The sequence below is a fragment of the Python bivittatus genome, unplaced genomic scaffold, assembly GCF_059951505.1.
Source record: "Python bivittatus isolate LINGU-HERP-01145 unplaced genomic scaffold, Pbiv_v1 ctg000840_np1212, whole genome shotgun sequence".
In the NCBI taxonomy this organism is placed as follows: domain Eukaryota; kingdom Metazoa; phylum Chordata; class Lepidosauria; order Squamata; family Pythonidae; genus Python; species Python bivittatus.
The window spans coordinates 3464577-3481402 of NW_028277113.1; the positions used below are offsets into that span (position 1 = coordinate 3464577).

General features: G+C 46.2%; 1 protein-coding gene across 1 annotated transcript in view; it reads right to left on the reverse strand.

Annotated features, from left to right (window-relative positions):
• CDH12 (cadherin 12) overlaps positions 1 to 16826 on the reverse strand; it is a 303004-nt gene that overhangs the window by 28682 nt on the left and 257496 nt on the right. The window contains exon 7 of the mRNA XM_088130662.1: positions 2661 to 2914. Within this exon, the coding sequence (XP_087986788.1) occupies positions 2661 to 2914 (254 nt within the window). The remainder of the gene's footprint in view (positions 1 to 2660; positions 2915 to 16826) is intronic.

A 16826-nucleotide genomic window follows, 5' to 3' on the forward strand; every position in this document is an offset into this window, starting at 1 on the left:
CAGAAGATCAGCTGTTTACTACTCAGGACATGAAGAACAAAGAAGGAACAGTGTTGTTTTTATAGTTAGGAAGCGTATAGCAAGAATAGTACTTGGCTACAATGCAATAATGACTGAATAATGCCAATTTGTGGACAACCCATCAATATGAAAATTACTCAGATTTATGATCTGATAAATGTATGATCTGATGCAGAAGAAAAAGAAGGTGATGATTTTTATGATTAAGTTTAATGTGTAATTGATGAAATATTCAAACAAGTTATGCTGCTTGTGATTGGATAATGAAATGCCAACGTTAGAAATATTAAGGAAAATGCAGTTATATTGTATGGTTTAGGAAACCAAAATGAAGCAGGATAACAACTTACCAGTTTCTGCCAATCCAATAATTTCTTCATTGCTAACACTATCTTCAAACAACCAGAACAATACCTCTGTGCATGGATGAGATGGAATACATAGAAATCAGTTTGACTATATTATTGCTAGGATGAGGTGGAGGAACTCGGTTACAGCATCAAAGACATGCCCCAGGTGTTGATTGTGCAACAGATCACAAACTGCTCATGTGCAAGTTCCAAGTTAAGCTAAAGAAGAAGAAGAAAGCCGGTCTTAGATACATACCTACCGTTTTCAAGGAGAATATCAGGAATTGCTTTGAAGTCCCAAACCTAATTGAAAGAGGAGCAGAGGAACTGGGGGATAAACTTAAAGAAGTGGTTAGGGTTGAATGTGAAAAGAAACTGTTAAAGATGAAGAAACAGAAGAAAGCAAACTGGATGTCAGAACAAACCATGGAAATTGCCCAGAAGAGAAGAGAATCCAAAGCCAAGAAAGAGAAAAATCTAAGGAAGGAACTTAACAAAGAGTTTAGTTCTAACACAGAACTGTTAGAAGAAACAAGAAGTGGTATTATTACACCTGTAAAGACACTGAAGATGGATACAGACATGGAAAAGCAAGGAAAAAAATTTCCAAACGAACTGTAAACTCGGAATTTCCAATCTTGAACTGGTATGCTTAAAAGATGCCAATGGATCAATAGTAACTAATTCAAAGAAGATCAAACAAAGGTGGAAGGTCAATATCCAAGATACCTTAGAAGATATTGTCTACTTATAAGAACTTTTAGTACTACATAAGCACTGATGGAACATCCACAGAAATATTGCAAACAACAGAAGAATCCAAGAAGACCAAACTGATGACAATAGGTACAACAGCCTTAGAATTAACAATTAACCTATCTCACCTAAGGCACAAATGACCAGTCTTAAATTATTATACTTTGGACACATTATGTGAAAACCTAGGTATCTGAAAAAAGGCTCTGATGCTGGGAAAGGTGGAAGGAAAGGTAAGAAAAGGAAGACCAGCAGCAAGGTGGATGGACTCAGTTATAGTGGCAATGAGTGCACCATTGGAAGATCTGAAGGACCAGTTTAGGGACAGATTGTTATGGAGAACATCTAAATCAATCAATTGCTACAGCAGGGAGAACAACTGTGGTACCCTTTTGTATTGCATCTCCCATCAGCCCCAGCCAGTATGCTTAATATGAGTAAATTTGAAGAGTTATAACCTAAATATCTGGAGAACAATATGTTGCTTACATATGGTATCCTACAGCTTTTTTTTTTTTTTTTTTTTGTGAGACTAAGGGCATGACTAAGACTATGCTGGTTGCAGGTTACAGAAAGAAGTGGAAGTTATAAGTTCTGGGGTATATGCAGGAGTATGTAGCATATGGAGAGAAATTCAAAATATATAAATGGGATCCAGAAGATGTTACCTGACTGAAAATGGTATGGCTTCACCAACCCACTTACTGATCCCAGGTTTTGAATGCAAAATAAAGTGCTTTATTGTCTTGAACTTCACCTTCTGTGATGGAATGCCAAAGTGACCTTGAGATCAGAGAAGCAGCAGCAAGAAAGTTAAGGAAGGAAGAGGCTATCTAGGGGCTGCATTATGACTTTTGTGGGCCCTACATATCTTTGTCTTTTTGGGCCCCTCCCTCCATTAAAATAATAGTATTAAAATTACATTTCATATGACTTTCAATATTTTATTTGTGCTTTTACAGAGAACTAGGGGATAGTAATTATATATAATTAACTTCTACTTTACACACACACACACACACACATGTATGTACGTTATCATAATCAGTTGTTGCTGATTATGATGTCTGTCACATATCATCAAAGTTACTAAATTTTACTTTTTGTGCTCCGCTTATAAGTTTCTAAGAAGACCATTAGTTTGATGTTCAAATCTTGTGCATTTCTTATAAGGCATGAAAATAAATAACTTCTATTTTGTTTTTATTCTTTCTGATTAAAAATGTGCCTATTGTGCCTCATGGATAAGTTGATCCTGGGGCCATTACAGAAGAAATTCCTAGGTCCAGGGGAAGAATAAGAAAGAGACTCAGAATCATTCTGTCTAAATTACACAAGGTGGAAGTTTTGCAGGAGGATTATTTTCAAAATTCTATCACATCATCTTACTAGCAGTAAAGATCTTTCCAGAAATCCAAGCGGTTGTTTCATTAACTTGCCAGCGTTGCATGACTTGACACCTTCCATGATTATTTTTACTGCCCCCAGTTCATTCATGAGTTTGAATTCATGAGCTATGGAACATTTCCTTACCTGACAGCACTGCTTCCAATGTCCAGGTCCTGGGCAGTAACTGCTCCTATAATGGTCCCAACTGGAGTATCTTCATATACCTCCATGGTGTAAAAAGGTTTGCTGAAAACTGGAGGTTCATCCACATCTAGCACATTGATCTTCACAGTCGCTGTATCCTTGAATGGACCCACAGAATGAAAGCGATGGTCAAGATGGACATTTGAAGCCTCTACTTTGAAAGTGTATGCCTTTTTGGTTTCAAAATCCAATGGCTGCAGTATAGACAAATAAATTCAATGTCAGATTAAGACAGACATCTCTCCCAGATCTTTACAGAACGAAAATATTACCTCTGTGCATATCTTCCTTTCATTGAATTAGAATATTAACTTTTCTCACTGTTCATTGTACAAGCCACCTTTTGATGAGGCTGAAGTGACGGCTTACAGCACACATTGCCCCATGTAACAAACCCTAATACAACATGTAGGGTTTCCAGCTACAGAGATTTTGTAAAGGGAATGAGGAAATATCTTTGTTATTATCTCTTTAAAGATTACACAGTTGGCTTTTTGATGTGTCTTGTTGATGCCTTCTCAAAAGAAACAGAAGCTGTTCCTATCATTATAAGAATTTAAGGGGATTGGGCATTTGGCTCTTACTGGCTATCTTCAGTGGATCCTTAGGTAACACTGACACCTTGTGGTCCGTTCTATTAACAACATTATTTTGTTATCTTAAAATAAAATTTAAAAAAAGGTTCCAGAAAGGGTCTGATTAAAATCTCTCAGTTTGAATCTTTTTTTAACTAAAAATATATTTTTTAATTTCAAAACAGTTTACAACAAATTCAAACAATTCAAATGGAAATTCAAAATCATTGATAAAAGCATGCATTACTACATTGTATAAAACATTCAAGATATAATAAACAATAAAATATACTGTAAAAACAATAACAGAGAGTAAAAACAGTAGTAATTAAAAAAAAACTATCACAGTGGGATTAACAAATCATTAAAAAGTCTGGGAGAAATGAAGTGCCTTTATCCGGCACAGAAAAGACGATGAAGATAGCACCAGGGGTACCTCAGCTGGGATGGTGTTCCTAAGTCAGGGGCTACCACTGAAAAGGTTTACTCCTGGGTAGTCTAAATCTGTACCACAAGCAGTTATTTTATTCAGATATATTTCATGCAGTTGAAACCTCTACTTTTATGGACTTTATTTACCGATGACAAGGGTACACTAATTATAAAACTCCTGTCTGCAACATTTCATAGAGCTTTCTCTCTATCAGAACCCCCTTAATTCTGTTCAGTCTCTTTTGTAGAATAAGTCTGGGAGCAACTTTAGATTCCAAGTGCTCAGAACCAACTTTCTATGACGCCATTCTTCATGGGGGTTATTATTTTTCTTTGCGAATGGAGGCTTCCTATTTGTAATATTCTGAGTTACTTGCTAGAAGCAATAGCTGCTGTGTCAACTTCATTTGCAAAGCATGAGTTCAACGTATATGGATTGCTACATCTTCCTTCTCCCCTAGAGGCAAGATGACTCACTTGTCTCAAATAGGGAGCCATTGAGAGCCAAGAAGAGTCAGCATCTCAAGACTGGTAGACTACAGTATCTTCAGAGTTTTGCATCATAAACTGACACACAAGCAAGCATTAAAACTATGGACCTGAGAATTCAGCCAGCATATTCCTAAATTGCTACTATTTTAGGAGGGTACAGGGCAGGGTGGCAGAATCCTGATCTGGACCATTACTATATTCTGAATGTCCATGTAGAAAGTGAGGCACATTTATTTGCCAAAGTATTGGATGCAAAAAGTACAAATGGTCTTATATCCAAAAATGAAGCATCTATTGAGATTGTAGTGTTGATAAAGTAGCTCTAGTTATGGTGAGACAGAACTAAACATAGAAACACACACACAGGCACACAAAAACCTTAGGGGGAAAAAATCACAAGAATTGTATATATATACCCATACACATATGTACACATGTTTAAATATGCATGGATCCAAGGGCAAACATTTACTGTAACTACTTCTGCCTCTTCCCGATTTATTTCCTTTCCACTTAAACCTCAGGTGGAATCCCTGAATTGCAGGGAACAACAACAATCTGAAGAAAAAAAAAAGAACAGCCCAGCTTTCAGCTTTCATAACAATTCAGGATTCGAAAAGGGATAAAAGAATGCTTCTTGTCCTTTTTTAAAATGAAAGTGAAGAACACAACATAAGCAAAATGATTGACTAGACAATTGTTATAAAGAAAGCACACACATACACAAATAAAGGGAAATATTTATGCTCATTCATAGTCCTTGCACAGTAACAGGAAACAAACAATGCTGTCTACTGTCTGTGAAGACTCGCACAGCTAAATAGATTCTATATTTATCCTCTGACTGGCATTGCGTGAACAGAATCAGGGAGGAATCCCTATGCTGCATTAGCAATGTTGTTCAGCCTTGGTCAAAGAAAACATGCTCTTGTATGCTCTCTTTAATTTAAGCAAGCAGTTAGTGACCCACCAGTCAAAGGCTATATACCAGCTATAAATTTTGGTCTTTGGGATACTTCCCAGCCAATCTGCTTTTAGCAATTTCAGGAAGGAAAAAAAATAAATGTAAGAACTTGAAAATTCACACCGAATCACCATGGCCTGACAAACATATGGACAAGCCCTTGGATTATTTCAGTTTCCCTCCTGTTCTACCCCTAAGGTTTTAACTGGGAAATGATAGTTCTAAAATACACATTCATTAAAATGAAATGAGAAACGTTAAAAACAAATGTTTATAATTGCCCTAATCCTGCTTGCCCATAAGGACGTACGAATATGAGTAACCCTCATGAATTAGAACAAGGCTCATCTTAGACCAGCATTTTGTTTCTTACAGTGGCCAGCTGGATGTTTCTAATTGCTTGCAAGCAGGAGGTGGAGAAATACCCTTCTCCCACCCCTGTGATCCTTCCAGTTCAGTTAGTAATTGAAAGTATGCTGCTTTCAACCTAGAGGAGTCTTCAACCTAATAGCCCTGAATAGACCTTTCCTCCATGAATGTATCCAGTCTTCTTCTAAAAACATCCAAGCTAATGGCTATCACTGTCAGGTTCGGTCAGCACGAGGCTTCAGGGAAGCACGGGGCTGCAGGGAAGCTCGCAACCAGACCACGCGGAATCCACCGGCGGTAGCTAGCGGGGAAAAGAGGAACCGAAAGCGCCGCTAATTAACGAGCCACCTGCGGCCAGCTAAACAGGAAAACCGCAGCGGAAGCTTTTAATTATGAACTGATAACGGCGCGAGCAAGCAAGGAACGGGGCCGCAGGGCAGCGAAACAAGATCGCAACGCAGCACAGAACCCGCGGGTCTGCACGTAGCAGGGAGGGGCCAACCCAGCCGGAGGGGGACTGGCAATCAAGGACAATGGACTCTGACCGACCCTGCCATCATGAACGATCAAGGGGGACATTGGGGGGCCTAATGGTCCACAGCTGCAACGCGATCACGAGGCGGGAAAAAGCGCGGGAAGGGGGGAATATAACAAGTGATGCAATTGTACCAAGCCAGTCCTGGCTTTGCTTGTGACTACTACGTTACGCATGAGTAAACCTTCTTTGTGAACCACACGTGTCACGAGAGTTTCTCTGTCGAACGGGGCAAATCTCACATAAAGCCAGGACTCACCGTCAGCGCTACCCGGTACCACCGAGGAGCGTTTTCTTTCTCAATACAGGCATGACCAGCGACGAGGGATCCGTGGGTCAGCTGGAGCGCGAGGGATCCAGGCTCGCGGAAGGGCGGTCGGAGCCGCCCGGGAGCGACGGGGCAGCGGCCAGGGCCGGGCGCACTCCATCCGAGCGGTGGTCGATGGGCGTGAACCAAGGACCAGACGATTCGGGCGTTACGATGACCCGGGGTTCGGGGTTCCGGAACCGTGAGTGGAGCGAGAAATTCGCCCGACTAGAGGAGAGAGTCGAGCGACGCCTAGACGCCGTGGAGGCGATGCTCCAGACCCTACTACAGAGAGTGGGGCCACCGGCGGTGAACGAGGAGGCGAGCAACAGGGGGGGCGGTCCGACACCCCCGCCGGCACCACCCACGGCGCCCCGGTCGGAGGACCAACGGGCGGCAGACGCCCTGAGACTTCGAGGTATCACTGGGAAGTTCTCAGGGGACCCCGAACAGCTGCCGCACTTTCTGACGCACGTCAGGGGGTTCATGCAGAGGGGTGGTCACCTATTCGCTAGAGACGAGGACAGGGTATCCTACGTGGCCGAGCTGCTAGATGGCCAAGCCGCCAGCTGGGTGATCGGGCTGTACGATGCCAACGCGGCGGAACTACGGAGTTTCCCGGACTTCATGCAGGCGCTCCGGGACAGATTCGAGGACACATTGAGCGCCAAGCGGGCGGAGGACGACATCCTACAATTCAGACAGCGGGGCAAATCGGTATCGGAATATGCCCTGGAGTTCCGGAGGTTGGCCGAGAAGCTCGCGGACTGGCCGGAGTCCCTGAAGGTGAAGTATTTTAAGAGGGGACTCAACCCAGAGATCCTGGAACGGGCACTGGGGCGGGACGACCCGTCCACAGTGAAGGATTGGATCTGGCTGGCCGGAACGGCGGAATCGGCGTGGCGGCAGATCCAACAGAGCACAAGACGACGGGACCAGACGAGGGACCGGCCGAGGGAGAGGACCCCAGAGGAGAGACGGAGCGGTCGACGGCAGTCCACCGGGAGGCGAGAGGCGACCAGAGCCCCGAATCTGTGCTTCCGATGCGGAGGCAGAGGCCACCGAGCGGCGCAGTGCCCGACGGAGCGGGAAGGCGCCCCACCACGGCCCGAAGTCAAAACCCCGCGTGCGAACGGGAAAAGGACCGGTGACCGAGCGCGGAAGGGGGCAGTGGCGGCGGTGACCGAGAAAGGACGCGGGGGGTGGTCGACCCCGGAGACAGCATCCTCCGGAGAGGACTCGGAGCCGGCGGGAAACGAGGCGCGCTCGCACTGAACGGCGTCCCAGTGCGAGCAGGGGAGTCGAGGCGCGCGGACCCAATAGGAGACGAGGACTGCCCACCGTTCCGGGTGAGGATACACGTCCGGGGGTGAGATCCGGAGGGGAGGCGCAGCTACGGGCGCTACTGGACTCGGGCTGCACCCACTGCTTGATGCACCCAGCGGTGGTCTCGGGGCTCGGGCTACAGCTGAGGCGCCTCCGGGAGCCCATTTCATTCAGCCAGTTAGATGGCACGCTGGCAGGGGGGGGGCCAGCTCAGTATTACACCGAGCCGGTCCAGATGACGATCGGGAGTCACCGGGAAGAACTGAGGTTCGTGGTGGTCCCGGTGGCCGACTACGCGGTGGTACTCGGCTTGGCGTGGCTGCGGCGGCGGAACCCACGAGTCGACTGGACGGCGGAGGCAGTGCGGTTCGGGGTCGACAGACCGGCGAGGGGCGAGAGCAGAGGGGACCGAGCCGTGGAGACGGAGGCAGCCGCAACCACCGGCGGACAAGCGGAGGGTCCGGGACACCGGGAGACGGGGCGAGAGCAGATGGGGCCCGAGACCCGGGCGGCAACAGCAACAGCAGCAGCAGTAGCGCCGGGACCCCGGAGACCCGCCACGATCCCAAGGCGAGCGGAGGCAGCGGCGACTGGCGAGGCGACCGCAAAGCGAGGGGCCGGACCCGGGGAACCCCCGACGGGCGGCGGAATCCCGAGGCAGTATCGAGACCTGGCGGCAGCGTTCGGGGAGAAGGAGTCTGACCAGCTCCCACCACACCGGCCCAGTGATTGCGCCATCGAGCTAGAGCCAGGAGCGACCCTGCCTAAGCCAAAAATGTACTCCCTGTCGAGGAGGGAGATGGGAGCCCTGCGCGAGTTCATAGACAAGAACCTAGCACGGGGATTCATCCAACCCGCGAAGTCACCATTAGCGGCCCCGGTGTTATTCCGGGAGAAGAAGGACGGCTCGCTCCGTATGTGCGTAGACTACCGGGGGCTGAACGCAATCAGCACGGAGTACAAATACCCCCTCCCCCTGATGAAGGACTTGATGTCGCATCTGTCGAAGGGGAGGGTGTTCACAAAACTGGACTTGCGCGAAGCCTACTTCAGAGTTAGGATCCGCGCAAAAGATGAGTGGAAGACGGCGTTCAACACCCCGCTCGGAAGCTACCAGTTTTCCGTGATGCCGTTCGGATTAAAAGGGGCCCCGGGGGTATTTATGCAGCTAATTAATGAGGTGCTGCACGACCTACTCTACCGGGGCGTCCTGGTCTACCTGGACGACATCCTCATCTACACCGAGACCCTGGCGGAGCACGTGAGCCTGGTGCGCACGGTGCTCCAGAGACTGCTGAAGGCACAGCTGTACGCAAAGCTCTCGAAATGCGAGTTCCATCGAGAGCAACTAGACTACCTCGGCTACCGAATATCCAGCCGGGGAATTGAGATGGACCCGGCGAAAGTAAGGGATGTCCTGGGCTGGGAAGCGCCGCGAACCCGGAGGCAACTCCAAAGCTTCCTAGGGTTTGCGAACTTCTATCGTCAGTTCATCCCGAACTTCGCCCAAATCGCCCTTCCCCTAACCGACCTGCTAAAAACCAAGGGCACTGGGAAACCCCCCAAGCCCAGCATGGCACTCGCGTGGACTGCAGAATGCCAGGGGGCGTTTGAGGAACTAAAACAGCGGTTCACCGCGGAGCCGATCCTGCGCCATCCCGACCCAGACCGGCGGTTTATAATCCAAGTGGATGCATCAGACGTGGCAACGGGAGCAGTCCTGCTCCAACCCAGCCCGGAGGGGGCCATCCACCCGTGCGCCTACGCCTCCCGCAAATTCACCGAGACGGAGAGGAGGTGGATGGTGTGGGAGAAAGAGGCGTACGCGGTCAAGTGGGCGCTGGCCACGTGGAGGCATCTACTGGAGGGGGCAACCGAACCGTTCGAGGTGTGGACAGACCATAAGAACCTCGAGGCCCTGAAGACCCCGCGTAAGCTATCCCCCAAACAGGCACGGTGGTCCCAATACTTCGGGAGGTTCAGGTTCACACTGAAACACATCCCCGGGAAGCGCAACTTCTTAGCGGATGGACTGTCTCGCATGCCCCAACACGCCAGCCTACGGGAGGAGATCGTGGACTCCGTCATCCCCGTCAGCAGGCTGGCTGCAAAGGCGGTGACCCGAAGCCAGACCAAGGGGGAGCGACGGGACGCGGCGTCTGAAGTAAGGCAAGGGTTCACGGAGGCAGCGGAGCGGGACGGTTGGCTCAAGCAGAACCGAGAGGCGCTAACCGGGCAAGAGGGGTTGTGGTGGCACGAAGGAAAGCTGTACGTGCCCGAGGGTTGCCGACGGGAGGTCATGGAGGGAGCCCACGACAGCCGGAGCGCGGGGCATTACGGCTTCGTAAAGACACTCCACTTAATCCGGCGGCAGTTTTGGTGGCCCACGCTCCGGAAGGACGTGGAGGCGTACTCGGGGGGTTGCCCGGTATGCGCAACAGCGAAAGGAGCCAAAGGCAAACCCAGAGGCCTACTCCAGCCGGTAGCGGAACCCGACGGCCCTTGGCAAGAGGTCGCCATGGACTTCATAGTGGAGCTCCCGGAGAGTAAGGGGAAGACCGCCATTTGGGTGGTCACGGACTTATTCTCCAAACAAGCGCACTTTGTAGCATGCCGGCGAGTCCCCACGGCCGAGGGGCTGGTGAAACTGTTCGTGCAACATGTCTACCGACTCCACGGCGCACCTCGACGTATCGTCAGCGATCGGGGCGGCAACTTCATCGCGCGGTTCTGGCGGGAGTTCCTGAAGCGGGTGGGGACGAAACAAGCCCTATCCTCCGCGGCGCACCCGCAGACGGACGGAGCCACGGAACGCCTGAACGGGGGGCTCGAACAGTACCTGCGCTGCTACGTGGGGCACCAACAGGACGATTGGGCGGAGCTACTACCATTCGCGGAGGTGGCATACAACAACGCCGTCCACAAGAGCACCGGGTTCTCTCCGTTCAAAGTAGCCACCGGGAGAGATTTCGTCCCCATGCCGGAGCTGCCTCAGCCGGAATCCCAGATCAACTCCCTGGACGCCTGGTTCGCCCAAATCGACGAGACCCGGCGAGCGGCGCACGCGGCATTGCAAAGAGCCAAAGCCGACTACAAGAAGCACGCGGACCGCAAGAGGCTCCCCGAGGAAAAGTGGAAAGTGGGGGACCAGGTGTATCTGTCAACCAAAAACCTAAAGACGCACCAGGCATCGAAACAACTCAGCCCGAGGTTTGTGGGGCCGTTCCCCATTTCGGAGGTCATCAATCCGGTGACCGTCAGGCTGACGCTCCCGAAAAGCCTCGGGAAGATCCACCCGGTGTTCCATTGCAGCCTGCTAAAGTTGCACCAGCCGGGGAACGCCTGGCACAAGGCGGAGGGAGTACCACCACCCATCATGGTCGGGGGGGAGCAGCATTTCGAAATCAACCGGATACTGGACGCCCGGAGGCACAAGGGGCAGACCCAGCTCTTAGTGCAATGGAAACATTTCCCCAAGTCCCACAGCGAATGGGTGAGTAAAACCCACATAAGGGCGCCGGACCTAGTGCGGGACTTTTACAGTAAATACCCCGGGAAGCCGAAATAGGACCGAGGGGGGGGAGTTGTCGTCAGGGGGGCGGCATGTCAGGTTCGGTCAGCACGAGGCTTCAGGGAAGCACGGGGCTGCAGGGAAGCTCGCAACCAGACCACGCGGAATCCACCGGCGGTAGCTAGCGGGGAAAAGAGGAACCGAAAGCGCCGCTAATTAACGAGCCACCTGCGGCCAGCTAAACAGGAAAACCGCAGCGGAAGCTTTTAATTATGAACTGATAACGGCGCGAGCAAGCAAGGAACGGGGCCGCAGGGCAGCGAAACAAGATCGCAACGCAGCACAGAACCCGCGGGTCTGCACGTAGCAGGGAGGGGCCAACCCAGCCGGAGGGGGACTGGCAATCAAGGACAATGGACTCTGACCGACCCTGCCATCATGAACGATCAAGGGGGACATTGGGGGGCCTAATGGTCCACAGCTGCAACGCGATCACGAGGCGGGAAAAAGCGCGGGAAGGGGGGAATATAACAAGTGATGCAATTGTACCAAGCCAGTCCTGGCTTTGCTTGTGACTACTACGTTACGCATGAGTAAACCTTCTTTGTGAACCACACGTGTCACGAGAGTTTCTCTGTCGAACGGGGCAAATCTCACAATCACCACATCTTGTGGAAATGATGCAGAAACACTATAAACATATTATAGTATTGGCCTTTTTACTTTCAGCTGCTTTTCAAATTATTCTTACTATGGAATCTGTCTTTTGCATAGCTGCCATACAATGAATTGATACGTTCATTAAACTATCCACTATGACCCAAGATTTCTTTCCTAGTTACAGGTAGCTCAGACAAGATCCCTGGATCCACATATATGTGGCATTGTATATGTATGTATATGTATGTGTGTATACATGTGTGTATGTGTGCATGTGTATGTATGTGTGTATATACAGTACTGTATATGGGGGGCGGGGGGCAATCTGCATCACTCTACATTTGCTCAAATTGGACCACATTTCATTTGGTTGTCTCTTCACCCAATTTAAAGGGATCCTTATGGAGCTTTTCACAATCACTTTTGGTTTCACCATCATGAATAATTTGGTAATCCTCAGATTTGACCAACTCAGTGTTTAACCCTAAACAACACATTACAAAGCAGCATTCCTGGCACAGAATCTTGAGGGACTGTCCCTCTTCTTTGCCTCCATTGAGAAAATTTCATTTTTTTTTTTGTTTTGGTTCCAAAATTTATGCCTCTTTATGTTCTCTACATTAAAACAAATTTCCCATTTCCTTCTTAAGTATTCCATCTTCCTGGACTCTACTAGAGGTTTATCCTTGTAATATTGGGAAATATGTTTCTGCTGATCCTTAATTATTGTGCTTTTAAATAACATCCAAGCATTATGAAGAGATTTGGTTCTCATCCTTTCAGTCTCTACTTCATTAATCTCATTTTTGGAAAAATTCCCCTTTTGTAGTCATATATGATTATCCTGGGCCATACTACATATATATGCTAAATGGAACAGCACTGTGGTCACTATTTGCTATTGGTTTTACAACATCCATGTCTTGTTGTTTTAGATCATGGTCACTGTAATCACCATTTAAGACTAGGGTTGCCAAATATATGCCTCCAGCAACATAAGATCCAAGCTGTGTAACCCCAACATTCCATAATATGGAACAACTGTGGCTAACTCTTGGTAACACTGAAAATACGGATAGATCTTATTTTTTGCCTGCTTCTGTCTTAGAATTTTAGTTTTATGTTTTTGTTTTAGACAAATAGACACCGCTTATAGTGGTAAAAAAGTGGTCATAATAATTGTCATAATAATTGTGGTAACAGAGGCAATAATATTTTGTTCTATCTTTTTAGCTTGTATTTCATATCTGACCTTCTTCTTTTACTTTAAAACAGTTTGATTGTTTTGTTCTATATTGGCCTTTGACCAAAATAAACTTTGAACTGATAAATATCTAAATTTGCCTCTTCTCTGGTCAGTTAAAAACCTTAAGCATAGCCATATAGGATAGTTAGAATGTTTATTTTTATTCTGCAGCTTGAGCATGAATATGACCAGTCTATGTGAGGTGCATGAAGTCCCCCATTACTATACTACTTCTTCATTTGCTTCTCTGATTTCTTTCACCATATCAAAATAACCTTCAGTCTTTAGATTTGTGGCCAGATATTGCAATCCATAGTGGAGGAATCCTGTCTTCCATTACTTTCTAGTATATTTGTTTTTTATCCTCTTTGATATAAAGAGCAACAACTCCCCTGGTGCTCCCGTTCCTGACTCTTGTAAAGAGTAGCAGGGATGAGTGTGTCACACTGATTCTCTTAGTTCCATCAGGTTTCTATTATACTGCTCTGAACATATGAGATTTCTCCTGGGATCAATTTAAAAACTGCTATGCCACATTTTTTCTTTTTCTTTTTATGCAAGTCACTTAGTTTCATTTCGGTTCAACGCTTTCTTGTATGGGTCAGTTTGTTCCCTGAAATCCTCCAGCGCCCAGTAAATCTAGCCCTTCCTCCAGCATTACCATCTCATTCATGCATGGGGATCCCTGAGCAGAGTCCTGTATAGGGAACAAACAGCATGAAGAACAGGTACTAGGCTTCAGTATGTTACCTAGCAACCAAAATTTGGTTTCCAGGATTGGCTGATAACATTTCCCAATGTCATTTGTGCCAGCATAAACCATGACCATTGTTACACTCCTAGTACTGTCCAGCAGCTTATCTAGATAGTGTGCAACAATCATAACCTTTGCGCCATGCAGTCTATCATCACCAATTTCATCTTTTAAAAATCAAATTGCCTATTACTTAAAGCTCTCTGTCCCCTGGAGGAATATCCTTGGTATGAGAAAATGCAAGCTCATTACTCAAAGTTTAGATCTCTCTACAAGAACATTGCCCTCACCCTCAAAATGATGTCTTCCTTTCCAAACATCCTCATTCTCCTTGATATCAAGGGAGATATCATGGGAGTTGGAAAGAAAAAGTTATATTCCAAAAGCTCCATTCTACATACCTTTGCAGTTCTCTTTGTGTATCCAACCCAGCCACCTTAGTTTCAAGAGAGTTATGGTGGAGTCCTTGGGGTTCTCTGAGCTTGATTGTTTTCTTGCAGACATTTCATTACCTGGCTAGGTAACATCTTCAGTGCTGGAAGGGAGTGGGGTTTGCTCTCTGTTTATATACAGTAGCTTGCCCTGTCAGTGTGGATGGGGGAATTGCTTTTTCTTTATAGTTCTTAGATTAGGTTGTTGTTTACTGCTTGATTGTTTATTTGAGTTGTTTATTAACAGAATTGCTTAATAAGAGAGTTATTCTCTGAGAGCTAGGGTTCATTGCACTTAACACAAACCCACAACTTATGCTCAACAGGTACATAGCCATACAAGTGACACTTTGTGTAATAAGCTGGAAAGCAGCTACTCTCCCATTGATTTTCTGGTTTCATATTTATTATTGCTGCTTAAAAACAGTCACTAAGTTATATATTTATAGGATTGGAACCCTGGCTTTCTCACACAGTGGCTAAACTTCCCTTGATGCTTAGCCTTTGGAGGTAGAAGATCAATGTCCCCCCTTTCCCATTCTCCTCACAAAATTCCCCTTGCTCTCTTTTTGCTTGCCCTGACTGTGCATTCTCAGCTACCTCCCTTCTTTCCAAAAACGGTTGGCTGAGTTGTTAGCTGAGGAGTGTGACTCACCTACTACATAATCTCTTGATCAGTGAGTCTGATGGAATTGAAAGCCACTCCCCCTCTGTGTGCTCAGCAGAAACAAAACAAGACAAAGCAAAACACAACCTCACCCTATTTAGTCAAACCCTCCTTAAATGCATATGATCAGCTCCATAAATTTGATAATTCCTTTGCAAAACTTTTATATTTCTTGTTCTCCTGATCACTTGCTCTAGTTGTCAGCTCTCAACCATTTCTTTTCTAATGAGTGCTGGCTCAGACTAAGCTATTGAAAGTATTAAGCATGCCAAACTCACAGAGCCCCCAAAGGAAATCAGGACAATCCTTTTTGAATTTCTAGAAGAGGTTGTTCCTCAGTTTCAGGGCAATCATCTAAATCTGCTACATTTTCTTGCTGTACAAACTTGAAAAATATAAATAAAGGGCTACATGGGATATGAAGTGAAACCAGGCCAGGGTCTCTTTCAACCTTCTATAGGTTGCCTGCCTTATTCCATGTCACTGAATGAATGTAGTGAAATAAACATTATTTTGCTGTCCAGTTTCCATGTGACTGAAATTACATGTTATAGTGAAAAAGAGAAGAGCCAACATATTTCTCTCCCTGCTATAACTGGGACAAGTTTATGAAATGTGCTTCTTTGTCAAGTCATCTGAAAGATCATAATGGGAGACAAGAAATAATTATCTCTACTATGTACAGCCCCATGGTTTTTAACCTAAATAATGTCGACCTCCTGTTTTCATTTTTCCACAATAGTCATACTGTTTAGTTAGCCTGAACAAAATGTTCCATCTTTCCTACTATATTTCAGAGTAGATAACAATGAAGAATTTACACTGTGCTGCTGCACTCTTATATTCTAAATAACGTTGCCTGTGATCCAGTGTGTACCACTGTGCATACACAAGTCTGTCTCAGAGTAAATTCCACTATGGATACATTCCACTGCACTTTCTTGCAACTGATTCAATGAGCACTCCAGGCTATCTATCTATGATTAGGCTACTAGAATGAAACCACCATCAATAACTTTCCTGCATGTTATTTTTAAGTTGATGTCTTTCAGGTGAGTGTTTCTATTGACATTTCTTTGTTCAATACTTAATTGCCTTTGTACATCTTAAGCAGGAGTAGCCCAAGACACCACATTTGCTGCTGTCCAGCCTTACAAGATTATGCCACCAAAATTACTGTTGCCACTTTTTTTCCTTCCAAAATAAACATGGAAATGGACACAGGATGTTTTTGGAAAGCAAACCAATTCCATTTTTATTTGGAACCTCTGCCCGCAAGGCCCAAAGCTGTGCTGCTGAAATCTAGCTATTTTGCTGTCAAATTCTGTGATGTTATTTCAGGTTATTTTGGAAGCAAGGATTAGAAAAAAATTAAGGGTGGAAATTTACCTCCCAAATGCTTCCTACTTTCATTCCCACCTTTAGAAAAAACAAAAAAGCAAACTGAAAAAAACCTAACTTCATTCCTTCCTATCATGTCTTGACTTTTCTGCTAATGTCACCTGAAATCCTCCAGTTGATCAGTGGAGTGAGTTGCAGCCCCAAATACTACGAAAGTTGTGCATCAAATCTGATGAAACTGTGGCTCAACAAAGGCCAAAATCCTGCAGTATTGTACTGTGTCTTTCTAGGTACATGCTGATTTCTCAGTTATTGTTGTCCCCCACATGAAGAAAAAATAGGGTTGTTGAGTTTTTAGTTGGCCTCCATTCTGGAGACGTTGCATTTATTGAGATGTGTATGCGTGTATATGTTTCCTACATTTGACAAAGTTTGTAATATATAAATTATTTTATTTCTTGCATCTATATCTCACCTTTTTTTTTCCTGAAAGCAA